Here is a 14,879-nt window from a genome sequence, read left to right as displayed (position 1 = left end):
ATCATGAGGACTTCACCAACTTATTTAACAAAAACTGTGTTGATCTTTTAGTTTTTAATGCACATCGCTGTTCGTGCGAAAAATTATACAATGCAGTGGCCATTAAGAAGTGGTATTTTAGATTGGTAAAGTTACGTCAGTCAATATTGCGTATTGTAGCATCACATAGTACAGTGGCATGAGCGCGAAGAACTGGGTAGAAATTCTACTGCTGGCGTCTGCTTCAGAAGGCAGGAAGGGCCACATGAACCAATCACGTAGCCCTCTGCTCCGTACGCTGGCGTACGAGAGAGCATTTGCGCTCGTGCTGCAGAGATCCAAGCCTGTCCAAGCTTTCCCTCCAGATAGACAGTAAGGTCTCCGTACGCTGGCGTCCGTACAGGAAAAGGCATTGAAAAAAATTGCTAGGACGAGTGTTGTTTGTGGAGCGTTGCAAGCGGATCGCGAAAAATAGCTATTTTAATGTCATGAAGGTCAAACATATATGAAATTAGTCAAATTGTGCTTTATATTTACAGCATTTACGCATTTTTTAAATTTTAAATCGGGTAACGCCGGGCGTACTATAATGCTACGCCACTGATATATATATATGCTGAATTTTGTTCCCCCCCACTTAAAAAACGTTCCTGCGCCACAGGTTACTGCTATAAAAATAATGCGAGTACCTGTTTGACAGTAAGCAAGAACCTGATGGCACCGTAACAACATAGCTATAGCGAGGACCTTGGCGAGTTGAGAATGTACATACAAACCGACAAACGACTCGATATATTTGGTGAACACTTCAACTCTGGCTTCTAAAAATTACTTGATGGTATTTATCATGACATTAAAATATTCTGCTATGAATAGATCTTGAGGCAAGAGGCCCGTGGCGGAGTGGTTAGCACATCGCGCTACGACGTCAGGGGTCCCGGGTTCTAATCCCAGCCTGGGCATGGATATTTGTGAGTGTCTATTCATCAATTTCATCACTCATCCCCATCTTCGCAAATTAGCCAAAAGTGGCACAAAAGGCGAAGTAAAATAAAGCCTATCAATAAATAAATAAATTGAGGCAACAGTGTCTCTTTCTGCCTTCTGTGGAATTGCTCATAGTAAATCTCGCATTCATCCTGCCATCTAGTGATACCTTTATGAAGTATTTTACAAATAAAAAATAAATGACAGACGAAATTGAAAGAGCGTATAAATGTGATACAAAGTTGTGGATAGTGACGTTCCTTATTTTTTTATTAGTAACGAATGTCACTAACTAATTGAAAGCAACATCATAATTGTGCAGATACATGAAATTAAATTAACTCTAAGTATGAGAGTTAGAGAACTGAAACTCCATGTTGTCAGTGAGTGCAATGGAGACTACACAAATTTCAAATTAAATTTGTGACAAAAGTGAAATAAGTGCAAAGAAGTTAGTTCCATGTGTACAGTGAACAACGTAGGTAACTATATAAACACGCTAGCACATCAAAAGTTGAACGTTATTTCATGTTGTGCTTTGGAATTACCTAGTTCCAATACGTGACATGATCGAAACATCTGGTGTAGTTCGTTGGAAATGGAAAATAATAACAAAGAATCAGTCAAGCTGTTGGGGTTGTCTGGTAGTGGAAGTGATTCCGATTCGGAAGTGCCAGAGTTCGTAGTTCCTCCCAAACGGAAGAAAATGAAGAGGTACTATACTAATAAGGGTATATAAAAGTAGCAAATTTAGTCTTGTAATTGTTAGAATTACTTTCGTAATTAAGATTTAATAGTCTTATTCTATAATGCAATATATATACCATATAATTTAGGTTTTCAGACATTTTACCAGGCGAAATAAATCATTGCTTAAAGTGCGAGACTGTCAAGAATTATGTCTAGTTTTCTTAAACGCTGTTGCATTTCACATTGTTATGCATACATTACAAACACACACACATTCTTCACATCCAAAGAAGTTAGCATGCTGTGTTATGAACAGACCACAACTTCTAATTTTTGTATTATGCATTTTGCATCGTGATTTGTTTGCATGGCTCAATGCACATACCCAAGACTTCACAGTGACATATCACTTTAACACAAACCTCAAGATCAAATGAAACAGTAACTATCTGATATCGCCCGAACGGATTTCTTCATATTTACAGGAGAAACTACTTACTGAAATCACTTTCTGTATCATTGTCGAGGTTCTTCAAGGTATTTTCTTTCGCGGAAACTAAAAACTTGACCATAGAATGCTGCAGAACATTAAATAATCAGTTGTTATATAAGGAACTTGCATCTTCTGTAACATTAGGCCGTTGTTTCCATTATGTACATGCAGATGGCGCGAGCGTCGAATGTCACGTGGTCTCGGCAGTGATTCCAAACGTGCCTGTTTTTTACAAGAATTTTTTAACTATGCTTACCTAACCTTGCCGGAAATGGTCCGTGGGGCTATCGTGAATGGTTTTTGGGGCTATCCGTCAATGGTTTATGATGACATAATAAACACGAAAGTAGGTATTTTTCGGTTAAGAAGGTTGAAACACTGCATACCCACTCCAAATCGTCAAAACACAAACACGACGCGCGATGATCAGTGACGAGTGCACGCCATTTTGTCTGTTACCCAGGCATAACAATTAAGACAAATAATGACTTGTAATATGAAAAGTTGACACTATTTTATGGAAAAACGCATAACTTCACCTTAAAGAATCTTCCGCAATAGGTAAATAGGTAAGTATTAATGCTAAAATTAAGGAAATAAACGAGTGAGAGGTGTTCGGGCCTTATCGGATAAGTACCAATGAAACCTTTTACACAGAGTGAAGGGATATTCCACATGTTGCTTGTCACTAGCACCGCCATTTTTTTAAATTATAGTGTACAGTGTATTGCTTTGAGCTGTTTATTTATTGCACATTCGTGTCCTTGCATGTTAAACTATCAATTACGAATCCAATATTAACAAAGAGTTTCATCTAAAAAGAAATAAGTGAAACCTGCAGAACAAAAATTACTACTTCTTCCATATGGTCCGAACACCTCTCAGTCATTTATTTAGTCATTTTTAACATCCGTACTTACTTATTCTGCATTGCGGAAGATTCTTGAAGATGGGATTTGCCTTCTTTCACGAAAATAATTTCAATTTTTCACATTACGAGTAATTATTGTTCTTCCTTTTTTCGCTTCCGTAACACACAATAATGTAATAATGTTGAACAAAACAAAGTTCAGACTGCCCCACTTGACTGCCAGTACTGCTATGATTGATGTGGGCTCGCTGCCACGGCTGTCCTGCTAACATACCATGTGGCCATTTCCGAAACAACCATGGACCGTGGTAGTGCAGACAAGTGAGTCGTGCTACACAGGTACACCGGAGAAGATGGTGTTAACGGTCGCAGAAAAGGCCAACATGATCCTAGTGTATGGAGAATGCAGGAAAAATGCCATGCTATCATGTTGTGTGTATGCACAGAGATATCCAGACAGACTTCAACCATCGCGAAGACTGTTTGACGAGCTATTCACTCAACGGAGGGAAACTGGCAGTGTAACGCCTCACAAACGTACTCGAAACGAGACGGTGACTGGAGGAGTGGGTGAAACCAACGTGCTAGCCGCTGTTGCTTGGATCTATCGCTAGGGACAGTGGGATAAGTAAGCGAAGTGTGCTACGTATTCTTTGTTGCCACAAGTTCCACCCATACCATATTTCACTCCATCAAGAACTCCATGGGAATGATTTTCAGAACCATGCAAATTTTTATATATGGGCATTAAGAAATGACACACCTGATTTGTCGTGTATCTTGTTTACTGATGAGGCAACCTTTACAAAGCATTGTTACGTCAACCTTTGGTGCATGCACTATGTCCGTAACAAATCCACATTGAAAGGTGGAACACCAAGGTCCGTGGAGTGTAAATGTGTTTTTTCATAGACGGTACACTGAATGCTGACAAGTATGTCAACTTCCTATCACATAAACTTCCACCAATGTTAAAGGACATTCCGTTGCAGACTAGGAGAATCACGTGGTATCAACATGATGGGGTGCCCAGCTCATAGTGCATATCGCAGTAAGGATTGTGTGCAGAATATGTTTCCACATCGTCAGATTGGACGAGGAGGTTGTGTTCTGTGGCCAGCTCGCTCCCCTGACTTGACACCTTTGGATTTTTTCCTCTGGGGAACACTGAAAGAGGTTGTCTACAGGGACATACCGACCACACCGGCAGACATGAAACACCGGATTGGCGCAGCATGTGCAGGAATTACACGAGACATGATACAGCATGTGCAACGATCTCTGCGTGTTAGACTGCAAGCCTGTATTGCAGCTGATGGCTGCCATTTTGAACATACTCTTTGATAGAAGCAACTTGTCGTTCATAGCACAAGCATGCTTTTCGTGTATCATCATTATTTGTACATTGCACATTACCATCTGAAATAAAGGATGCTGACAATCTAGGTATTACTTGTAGACGTCTAACACCTAGCACTGGTCTCTAAGGTTTCTGTTTCGGAAATGGCAAAGTGGTATTTCAGCAGGACTGCTGTGTCAGTAGCCCGTATCTGTCTCCCTGAATTTGGTCTGCATCTTCTTGTGATGTCTGTGGCAAATGTGGATGCTGGGCATTGCAGATGCCCACACTCACCCTGAGACCCCCACTCAGCAGCACCATTTCTATGCGATCTTGACGAGTTTGTGACATGCATTTTTACCTGGAACAAGGATAACAACCTGCCATTACATTGCTGACAATCCTACTTTGGTCAATACTAACTTTCTTCAGAATGAAGTTATGTAGAAAACAACTTCCGTTTCGTGTTTCTGAGTCAATTCTACCCTGAAATTGTGTATCACATGACCTCCTTCCCATTTCAAGAACATGAGCTGAATCCAAGATGGCAGACTTCAAGGTGGCGACTCGAGACCAAACATGCTCTGTCCATTGGGCTTGACCACATTTACATCGGTGATGTCAGAACTGCCGTAAACCTTTGCGTTTCAGAACTATGCCCCACCCGGTATATTTTGCTACATATTCTTTTCATAATACAAATTTACGTACATATTTTATCAATTATTGTTACGTATGTATGTACATATTTTGGACTGTTACATTACATAAGAATCTGGGGTATAGTTATGAATCACATCACGTATCTGGAACAGTTCATACCATCTCTGGAAACTTGTCTCCTCTGGAGGTGTTTGGAACCTTCTCTGCACCAAAACACAAGATTTTAACTTGGCAAGCCATGACACGCACTGGTCATTTTCGTGCATCAACTCCACCTTGGAATCACATGATCACTTGCACACATGTCATTCAGCAGTGTGGGCAGAACAAGATTTTAAATTTTCCTCTGTAAAATAACAATATTTTGTTGTAATAAACCTATTACTTTAAAGTTTTATCTTTTTAGAATCCTGCAGGACTTTTAAAAACATACTGTATATGTCAAATAGATTGTACTCTTCTTGCTTGAAAGTTGCAGAATGTTTCTGAGGTAATGTGCTTAGAGGGTCTTGCTCTTTCTCTTCACAGACGGTTACGACGGAATTCCTCCAGACAGCCTCCAACAATTCTTTATGGGATAAAAGGTCAAACTGTCGCAGTAGTGTCTGCAGGAGTAGTCCTACTATGCTGGTTGATTGTTTTATCTTGGCTTGCCTTGGCGATGCACAAAGAATTATCCAGGTTACATAAGGATGTGCAGGGAGGTATGTATTATTTTTATAATTGCATGTGATTGTGTTTTTTCTCCTTTGTCCATGTCTGTAGATACCTTCCACGTATCAACATGAAAGAAAACTAGCATCTCTGGGTATGACGCCATATTGTCTATCTTACCATAGGGCTGGAACAACGGATATAGCAACAAATTCGCATATGATACAAGTCCTTTAATTCACTTGGTATTATATAATAGTTAAATACGTTTGCACACTGAAGAAATACAAAAAGGCCCACATCCGATAGGCTAGCTGAAATGTTCTCCCGCTGCCGCGAGCCGACATGCACCATGTCGCACCGCTGTGTTCGAATACCACGCTCCCAGCATTCAGCGTTCTTGCCAGAAGCTCCCAGCGGGAGTAAAATAAAAACAAATGAGGAGCGGAAGGCACTACTATTTACAATCTTCAACATTCTCCCCCCCCGTTGGAATGCACAGCATCCAAACTAAATCATGGAAGTTTAATTTATCTTCCCATCTGGAAGAGGCACAATCTTACTTAGAGCCCTGCGGTACACTCCATCCTTGGTACGAACCACGGCTACACGAACTAAATTGTCTTTCCCTGGAAACACTTCTTCTATAATGCCCATTTTCCAGGATAATGGGGGTAGGTTGTCTTCTTTCAGAAGCACAAGTAGTCCTGGTTGCAGGTTGGGCTGCGTGGTTGTCCACTTCTGACGCTGTTGCATACCATGAAGATAATCTCGGGACCAGTTTCTCCAAATCCTTTGTTGAAACTGTTGAACTCGTTGCCACCTGGAAAGTCTATTTTCCTTGAGATCAGTTAAGTCTGGTTGAGGAAAGGAAGTTAGTGGACCACCAATAAGAAAGTGGCCTGGAGTGAGGTAATTAAATTCTTCATGAGAGTCAGGTAAGGATGTAAGAGGTCGAGAGTTTAAGCAAGCTTCGATCTGGCACAAAAGAGTTGACAGCTCTTCGTATGTCAGTACAGCATTCTTGGCGACTCTGCGAAGATGGTACTTCATAGATTTTATGGCGCTTTCCCAGACACCACCGAATGTTGGGCTACGTGGGGGTGAATTTTTCCACTGAAAGTTTTCTTGTGCTGCATACCTTTGAATGTCTTCACTGAATCCTTGCGATTGAAATAGCAATTGAAGTTTCTGAAGTTCGTTCTTCGCTCCTTGAAATGTTGTGGCATTATCGCTGATAATGGTGGAACACTTGCCTCGCCTTGCTGTAAAGCGTCGCAATGCTGCTATGAAAGCTTCAGAAGTAAGGTCTGTTACTAGTTCAAGATGTATTGCTCTCGTGGCTAGGCACGTAAAAAGAGCTATGTAGCATTTCTTTGTGATTTTACTCCTGATTGACCCTACTTTGATGACGTATGGTCCGGCATAGTCTATGCCCACATGATTAAATGCCTTGCTAGGTGTAACTCTGATGGATGGGAGCTGTCCCATTAGCTGATGTGCTGCGGATGACTTCAAACGATAACAAGTTAAACACTGATGAATGATTTGCTTAATAACTTGTCGTATTCTAGGTATCCAGTACCTTTCTCGAATGGATGAGATTAACAATTGGGGTGCTGCGTGCATCAATCGTTCATGCTCTGATGCAATTAGTAGACGGGCGAAGTGACTTTTTGGATGCAAAATGATTTGATGCTTGCTGCTGAATTCCAAGTTGCTATTTTCTAGCCTACCTCCGACACGAAGAATTCCCTGATTATCCAGAAAGGGGTGTAAGTCTTTAAGGATACTTTTGTTGGATACTTGCCCTTTGGCAGTGAGATCATTTATCTCTCGATGAAAGAACGAAATTTGTGTCATAACGACGCACGTTTGAGTGGCATCTTCAATGTCAATTGAAGTAAGTGGATCGCATTGTTTGTTACTTGCATTTTTACAATTGCGAATGAATCTTTTACAGAGCGCTACAATCCTTAACAATTTGAAAAATGTAGAAAAATCGTTTATTATTGCCTCTAATTGCAGATGAGACACCAGTGTGGTTACAGGAAGCTTTCGTTGTTCAGGAACATGTTTGTTGTTAAGACTTGTGTCAGATGATGATGATGGCCAGCACGTTTCATCTTCTTGCAACCAAGCTGGACCATGAAACCATAGCGAATGATGATGAATATCTTGAGGTTTAACTCCACGGGAGATTAAATCCGCTGGATTATCCTTGGACGAAACATGTCTCCATTGATAAGTTTGAGTAAATTCTTGAATTTGCGCTACTCTGTTGGATACAAAAGGCTTCCATCTGCTTGCTGGCGATCTGAGCCATGCCAGAACTATTTGTGAATCTGTCCACAAATAAACATTGTCAATATTAAGTCTCAAAATTGGGAGAGTCTTGTTGAGTAATTTGGCCAATAAGACTGAAGCGCACAGTTCCAATCTAGGAAGAGTGGTTTTCTTGATCGGGGCGACCCGTGATTTTGAGCACAGTAAGTGAACTTCGGCGTAACCTTCTTCGTTTGCTGAACGAACGTACAAGCAACTGCCATAATTTTTCTCCGATGCATCGGAAAAGCCATGGATTTGTATATTCTTGACACAACCAGGTGTTAGGATGAAACGTGGTATTTGCATTTCACTGATGACTGGTAGCTGAGAATGAAGATGAACCCATTCAACTTGCAGGCTTTCTGGAAGTGGATCATCCCAGTTTATGTTGTGAAGCCACAACTGTTGTAAAAAATACTTATACATTACAGTTACTGGTGAAAGTAGTCCAATTGGATCAAAAATCTGGGCAATAACACTGGCTACTTGACGTTTGGTTGATTTGTGTGACATCATGTTGACAGACTTGGCTCCAATGTTAATCATGAAAGTGTCTGCCGAGGGATTCCATGAAATTCCTAGAGTTTTAACACCTTCGGTATGAAAATGAATTAGATTTTGAGTCTCTCTCAGTGATTCTGGAATAGCGTTGAGTACTTCAGTACTGTTGGAGCACCACTTTCGTAAGATGAATCCTCCTCTTTTCAGAAGTTCTGAAAGATCTTGATAAAGTTGTAACGCACCTTGCACGCTACTGCTTCCTCCAACGTAATCATCAACATAGAAATCACGCTGCAACACTTGACATGCGTGTGGGAAGTTAACTGCTTCATCTTCGGCTAACTGCTTCAGACATCTGGTTGCTAAAAAGGCACTTGATGTAAGCCCATACGAGACCGTATTCAATTGAAATGCTGTTATGAGTTCCTGAGGAGAGTTTCTCCACAGAATGCATTGCAGTGGCCTATCATCTGGATGTATGTTTATCATTCTATACATCTTTGTTACATCAGAAACCAATGCCACCTTGTGAGTTCGAAATCTTAGAACAATTGAAAATAAATCCTCCTGTATGGTAGGTCCAGCCATTTGTATGCTATTTATTGATTCACCGCTTGTTGATGGCGAACTCCCATCAAAAACAACACGTATTTTCGTTGTACTGGAATCCTTGAAAACACAATGATGCGGAATGAAAAATTTTGTGCAGTCATTTGTTTGTACATCATTTAAATTCCCTATGGGTTCCATGTGTCCCAACTGGTAATATTCTTGCATAAATTCTGTATAATCAGCCTTTAATTGTGGTTGACGTTGAAGCCTCGTTTCTAATTGGTGAAATCGAGTTAATGCAGAGTGCGAGGAGTCACCTAACACTGAACGATCCTTACATAATGGCAGCCTGACCGTATAACGGCCACTTTCATCTCGTGTCACATTTCGCTGAAAATGTTGCTCGCAAGCAATTTCTTCTGGTGATTGCAGTTTCGTGTGGATCTCCTCTATGATCCAGAACTGTTGGAGCTGCGAGCTGAGAGAATCTTCCTTTCTCGTGAAAAATGACCTAGTAATACTGTTGCTAGAAGATGTTGCTGGAATCTTCCCTGCAATAATCCATCCAAACTCTGTGTCTTGAAGAATGGGGAAATTTCCTGGTTTTGTTCTCTTTTCAGGCTTCATAACGGTAAAGAAAACCTCTGCACCAAGCAGAATCTGTATTTTGCCCGGCGAACAAAAGTTTGGGTCTGCTAAACGAATATCTGTTGGAATGTTCAATTCAGATGCATCAAACTTTTCTGAAAGCATTAGTCCTGTAATGGTTGGCAACACTGAGCACGAAATACTTGTCGTAAAATTGCTATTATTAGATCTCAGACGGATCTCTACTGAATGACTCGATTCAGCTGACGAATTGTTGATTCCCTGAATGGGAACTCGATGCTTTACCTTTCTAACACGATTACTTTGAACAACGTCTTCAACAATGAAATTATTCTGACTCGCCGCGTCCAAGAGAGCACGACAATTGACCCAATTGCCCGCTATATCTTGTACTTGAACAATTGCCGTAGCAAGCAACACCTGTGAAGTACCTTTCTGCTTAATTGAACAATAAGAAACCTGAGGTGCTTGATCTGAATGCTGTGAAGAATCGCTTGTATTGTTTAACATCGATGTGTTCACGTGACCCCCAGATATTTCTCGTTGCCGGTTTACATTGGATGTACCTTCATCTACATGAAGTAAAGTACTATGCTTCTGTTTACATCGCTTGCACACTCCATATTTACACTGTGCCGAAACGTGATTGTTGCTGCTAAGACAGTTAAAGCATACGAGATTCTCACGTAAAAATTTATACTTTTGTGAAATAGAAGCTTTCTTAAAGGCTTCACACGAAAATAAGCGATGTTTGTTTGCTTTACAAAACATGCACAATGAAGAATCTGTTGTAACATATGACTTCGAAGATTGTTGACATTTAGCACTGTACTGTTTGTGCATATTTGTAGATGATTTTGTTGCTATCTTGTTACCTTCACTCGTAACTGGATTAATCTTTTCAAGAGCCTGGCATCTGTGCTCTAGAAAACTAAAGAGCTGATCTAATGTGCTAAATTCAGTATCATTACTTTCTAGTTCAAATGCTCTTCTCGTTGCAGGATCGAGATTTGAAACAAAATGCTGAACTAAAATTATATCAGTTAACGACGTGTCTTCAGCTATCATTTTGAGCGCTGAAATAGAGCTAACTGCAGTGTTTGTAAATGCACGAAGTTCCTGACAATTCTCCTTTACAACTGGATTGATATGTAAAATATCATTTACATGTGACACCGCTATCAACCTTTTATTGTCGTATCGCTCATTGAGTTGCTCCCAAGCAATAGCGTAATTTGCTTCTGTCATTGGCAAATTTTGAATTAGATGTAAGGCCTCGCCCTTCAACGATACGCGCAAATACTGAAACTTCTGAACATTTGAAATATCTACATTGTTGTGTATCAGCGACACGAACGTGTCCTTGAAAGACACCCACTGCGTGTAATTACCGCTAAAATGTGGTAATGCAATTGCCGGAAGTTTCACCTGCGTACTTCCTCGTGATACAGATTGTTTAGTTTCAGGGGAAACTGGCTTTGTGACATGCTTGTCAATCAAAGTTTGCATTCTTGTTTTCAAATCAAAGTACATACGTTCAATTTCTTCTCTTGCCGCGTCATGTTCACCTTCGACTGATTGTAGTTCAATGCTGTCTTGAACTTCCTCTAATTTTAGCCAAACCTCGTTTAAATGCTCCAAGCGAGTCTTGATTGTTAGAATGTTGCTTGATGCTTCATCGTAAGTATCAACATACGAAGCTATACGTTTGAGTTTGCGCTTGCATGCATTTCTCTCTTTGATAAGACGCTGAATGTCGGCCATGGTTGCAAGGTAAGGAAAATACAAGGAAGGAAATGTAAAATGAACCAGACTTACTCACCGATTGGCTTCTTTGATGCTCGCGTACAAAGTCAATCCCTCCTCCCACGACGGTCGTGAAGAAACAGAGAATGCATCATCCTACGACGAAACAAGAGTTCCTGAAACAGCTGATTCCACCGTACCGTGACGATTAATGCTACTTAATCGCAACCGAGTTCAAGGTCACTGCAAAATTCGTTGTAACGATGTTCGTTACGAAAGCGCGGAAAACATGTATCTGTGCAAACCAAAAACACTGTTTGTTCTGTAACACTGTCACAACTGATGATCACTGACCTGCACGAAACAAACTGTCACTATATCCGGAATGCGGAGGACCATAAATGTCTGTAGATACCTTCCACGTATCAACATGAAAGAAAACTAGCATCTCTGGGTATGACGCCATATTGTCTATCTTACCATAGGGCTGGAACAACGGATATAGCAACAAATTCGCATATGATACAAGTCCTTTAATTCACTTGGTATTATATAATAGTTAAATACGTTTGCACACTGAAGAAATACAAAAAGGCCCTCATCCGATAGGCTAGCTGAAATGTTCTCCCGCTGCCGCGAGCCGACATGCACCATGTCGCACCGCTGTGTTCGAATACCACGCTCCCAGCATTCAGCGTTCTTGCCAGAAGCTCCCAGCGGGAGTAAAATAAAAACAAATGAGGAGCGGAAGGCACTACTATTTACAATCTTCAACAGTCCATGATTTGTGTAATTATCTTCATGATTCCCAAACAGTCTTATTGCAGATTTCTATATTTATATCATGATTTAAGACAGATGTGTACAATTATTAAAAGTTAGTAGGATCTGATGTGATCCAGATAGTAGCGTACCTGACTGCCACATAGGAGGCATAGGTTTCATTTCTGGGGTAGATTATTGCAAGAAGATTTTTTTTTTCCGACAAAGTTCTGTATAAATCGTTTTGAGGGCTCACACAGCTGCTAACCAATGGGTACTTGGGTGGGGTAATGGTGATTGGAGGGTGGTGCAGACCACATCACTTCCAGTAAGATCAACATTCAGAATGTGCAGGGTTCTACTTTTACACCCCCTTCCCCCACGTGCTTTTGGAGTACAATGCATTATACAGTACATATAATTTTTTTATTGATGTTTACAGAATTATTTTTAGCAAAGAATTTTAAAGATAAACCATTGAATTCAGCAAAGAAGGTGTTGCTACATTATTGTATTGCCCGAATCCATGTCCAGACAGGCAGTGGGGTGGGAATCATCGTCTCTGATTTTCCTGAAATTTTAGTATGTGAAACTGTGAGACAATCTCAGAAATATGTATATTTTATTTTATTTTATTTTTCATTCGAGATATAGCTGTTCAAAGTTGACCATGCAGCAGCTGTTTTGGATCTGTCAATTTTTTTAAATTGCAATATCTTCTCAACAAATAGAGATAAATGGATGAATCTTTTTTTGACTTGAAGTATTTATGTTTCTACATATATTATAAATAAATAATACCTCCAAAACCAACATTGGAACAGCAATTAAAAAAGCAAACAAAGTTTTTTTTTAAAAAAATGTTAATCTCAAAAATTCTAAAAATATTACAGGACTTGTATATCTAAGGGTACTACATATCCTGAAAAGGGGAGCACACCATTTTGCTTCTCGAATATTTAATGAACTTTTTAAAATCCATTTTCGGACAAATTTGGAAACTTGGAAATGTTACATTATTACACTTATAAACTTTTTTATGCAATATATATGTATTATGCATCCATGCTATAAGACACTCTTTGCTGAAGCAATTAAAAAAGAAAAAACAGTTCTAATAGGCTATAACAAAGACAGTGCACATATTATCCTAGTCCATTATAAGCAGGGTTCGAAAAATTCCGGCGACTGAAAATTTCAGCCTGGCGACTGTGATGTCTTGCTGTAATATTGCCGTATTTTCATTAGCCATTGATTTCTTTTCCTGGTGCCTGATTTTTAGAGCTGGCACCTGGCTTCGAAGGAGATTTTTCGAGCACTTATTATAAGCACTGAATAGTTTCTGAATAGATTTAGTGTCAACATCTAGTATGGAATGAATGGAATGCTGATGTACCAACAGGGACAGGAGGATCAATTGTCTTTGAATATCATGCAACTGGATAGAACATGTGTGATAAGCTTGGTGTTTCTTGTCAGGAAAGCGGTACCCACTGGATGGGCCATGAGGCACCATGAAGTTAACAGTAACTTCCTGTAACTCATTGCTGACCTGTGTAACTTCTGCCACCCACCATTCACGTTCATACACACAGGCCACAAACATTTCAGTCTTTGAACTTTGGAGATCATGCAGTTTAACAGCTGTTATATCCTCACTGTTGCCAAATGAAACATATTCCATGATGCTTCCCGCTGTTCTTGAAATGGTGAGCTTGTTTCTATCATAAGCCCACACATGAGAGTTTTGGATTCCTTTAACTGGTCCAATTGTTTTCCAATATATTTTTTTAATAATATATATATATATATATATATATATATATCTTGGATGTCCACAGTAGGGCTCTGGTATCCGAAAAATTCCTTTGTCCACCACCAGTCTTCGTGATTTGTCAATCATGTGTTTGGTAGAATTTGGGATGTGTTCTAATATCTATGGTGGCCACGGTGACTCAGTCGGTAACGCGTCTGACTACCATGCTAAAGGTCCCAGCTTCGATCCCTGGCCGGTTCTTTTTCTAATGTTGGAAGCGGCCCCGGTGCCCACCCAGCGTCGAATAACATGGGTACCTGGGGGTAACCCTGGGGGGTAAAGGTGGTCAGGGGCATGATGCTGATCACATCACCCCCACTCACGACTGGATCAAGAAAGTGTGGGGCGTTACCCCCACACCCCCTATACGCCTACATGGCATGGTGCTATGCACAAGGGAGCACTTTACTTTTTTTTTACTTTTTCTAATATCTGCTGTTTAGTAACAGATCTGGGAACAATAGACGTAACTTGAACCTTTTGGTTGTAAGTTGTGCATGACTCAACAGCTGTATTTATATTTTTAACTACAATTCATAACACTCACTCTGTGGAATAACATTATGTTCTGCTAAAGGGGACATTGTGGAATAACATCAGTTCTGCCAAAGGGGAGGTCGATTCAGCTTGAAAAATTCTGGACAGATTCCTTTCAGTTGACACATAGACTGCTGTTACAAGCTATTTTCGTTTTCTTCTTACATTTCTTACATATGATGGTGGATTGCCTTTCAGGTAACCAGGCTTTGTAACAGGTGACACTCCAACTGCTGATGCTGTTGTACAAGGTTCATTCAATATATATAACCGGATATATGTTGTAACAAATATTTATTACAAGCAATAAAAGAACTACAGTACTGTCTTTCAACATAGTCCCCCCCCAGTG

General features: G+C 40.1%; 1 protein-coding gene across 1 annotated transcript in view; it reads left to right on the top strand.

Annotated features, from left to right (window-relative positions):
* Window positions 1-1,179: 1,179 nt before the first annotated feature.
* Window positions 1,180-14,879, top strand: part of LOC145994835 (uncharacterized) — an 81,454-nt gene continuing 67,754 nt past the window's right edge. The window contains exons 1-2 of the mRNA XM_083131218.1: window positions 1,180-1,680; window positions 5,551-5,726. Of these exons, the coding sequence (XP_082987344.1) occupies window positions 1,565-1,680; window positions 5,551-5,726 (292 nt within the window). The 5' untranslated portion in view covers window positions 1,180-1,564. The remainder of the gene's footprint in view (window positions 1,681-5,550; window positions 5,727-14,879) is intronic.

This window comes from Lepisma saccharinum, chromosome 1, assembly GCF_977018435.1.
Source record: "Lepisma saccharinum chromosome 1, izLepSacc3.1, whole genome shotgun sequence".
Taxonomy (NCBI): Eukaryota; Metazoa; Arthropoda; class Insecta; order Zygentoma; family Lepismatidae; genus Lepisma; species Lepisma saccharinum.
The sequence above is the reverse complement of the archived record's forward strand: the minus strand, read 5'-3'. Positions and strand labels throughout refer to the sequence as shown.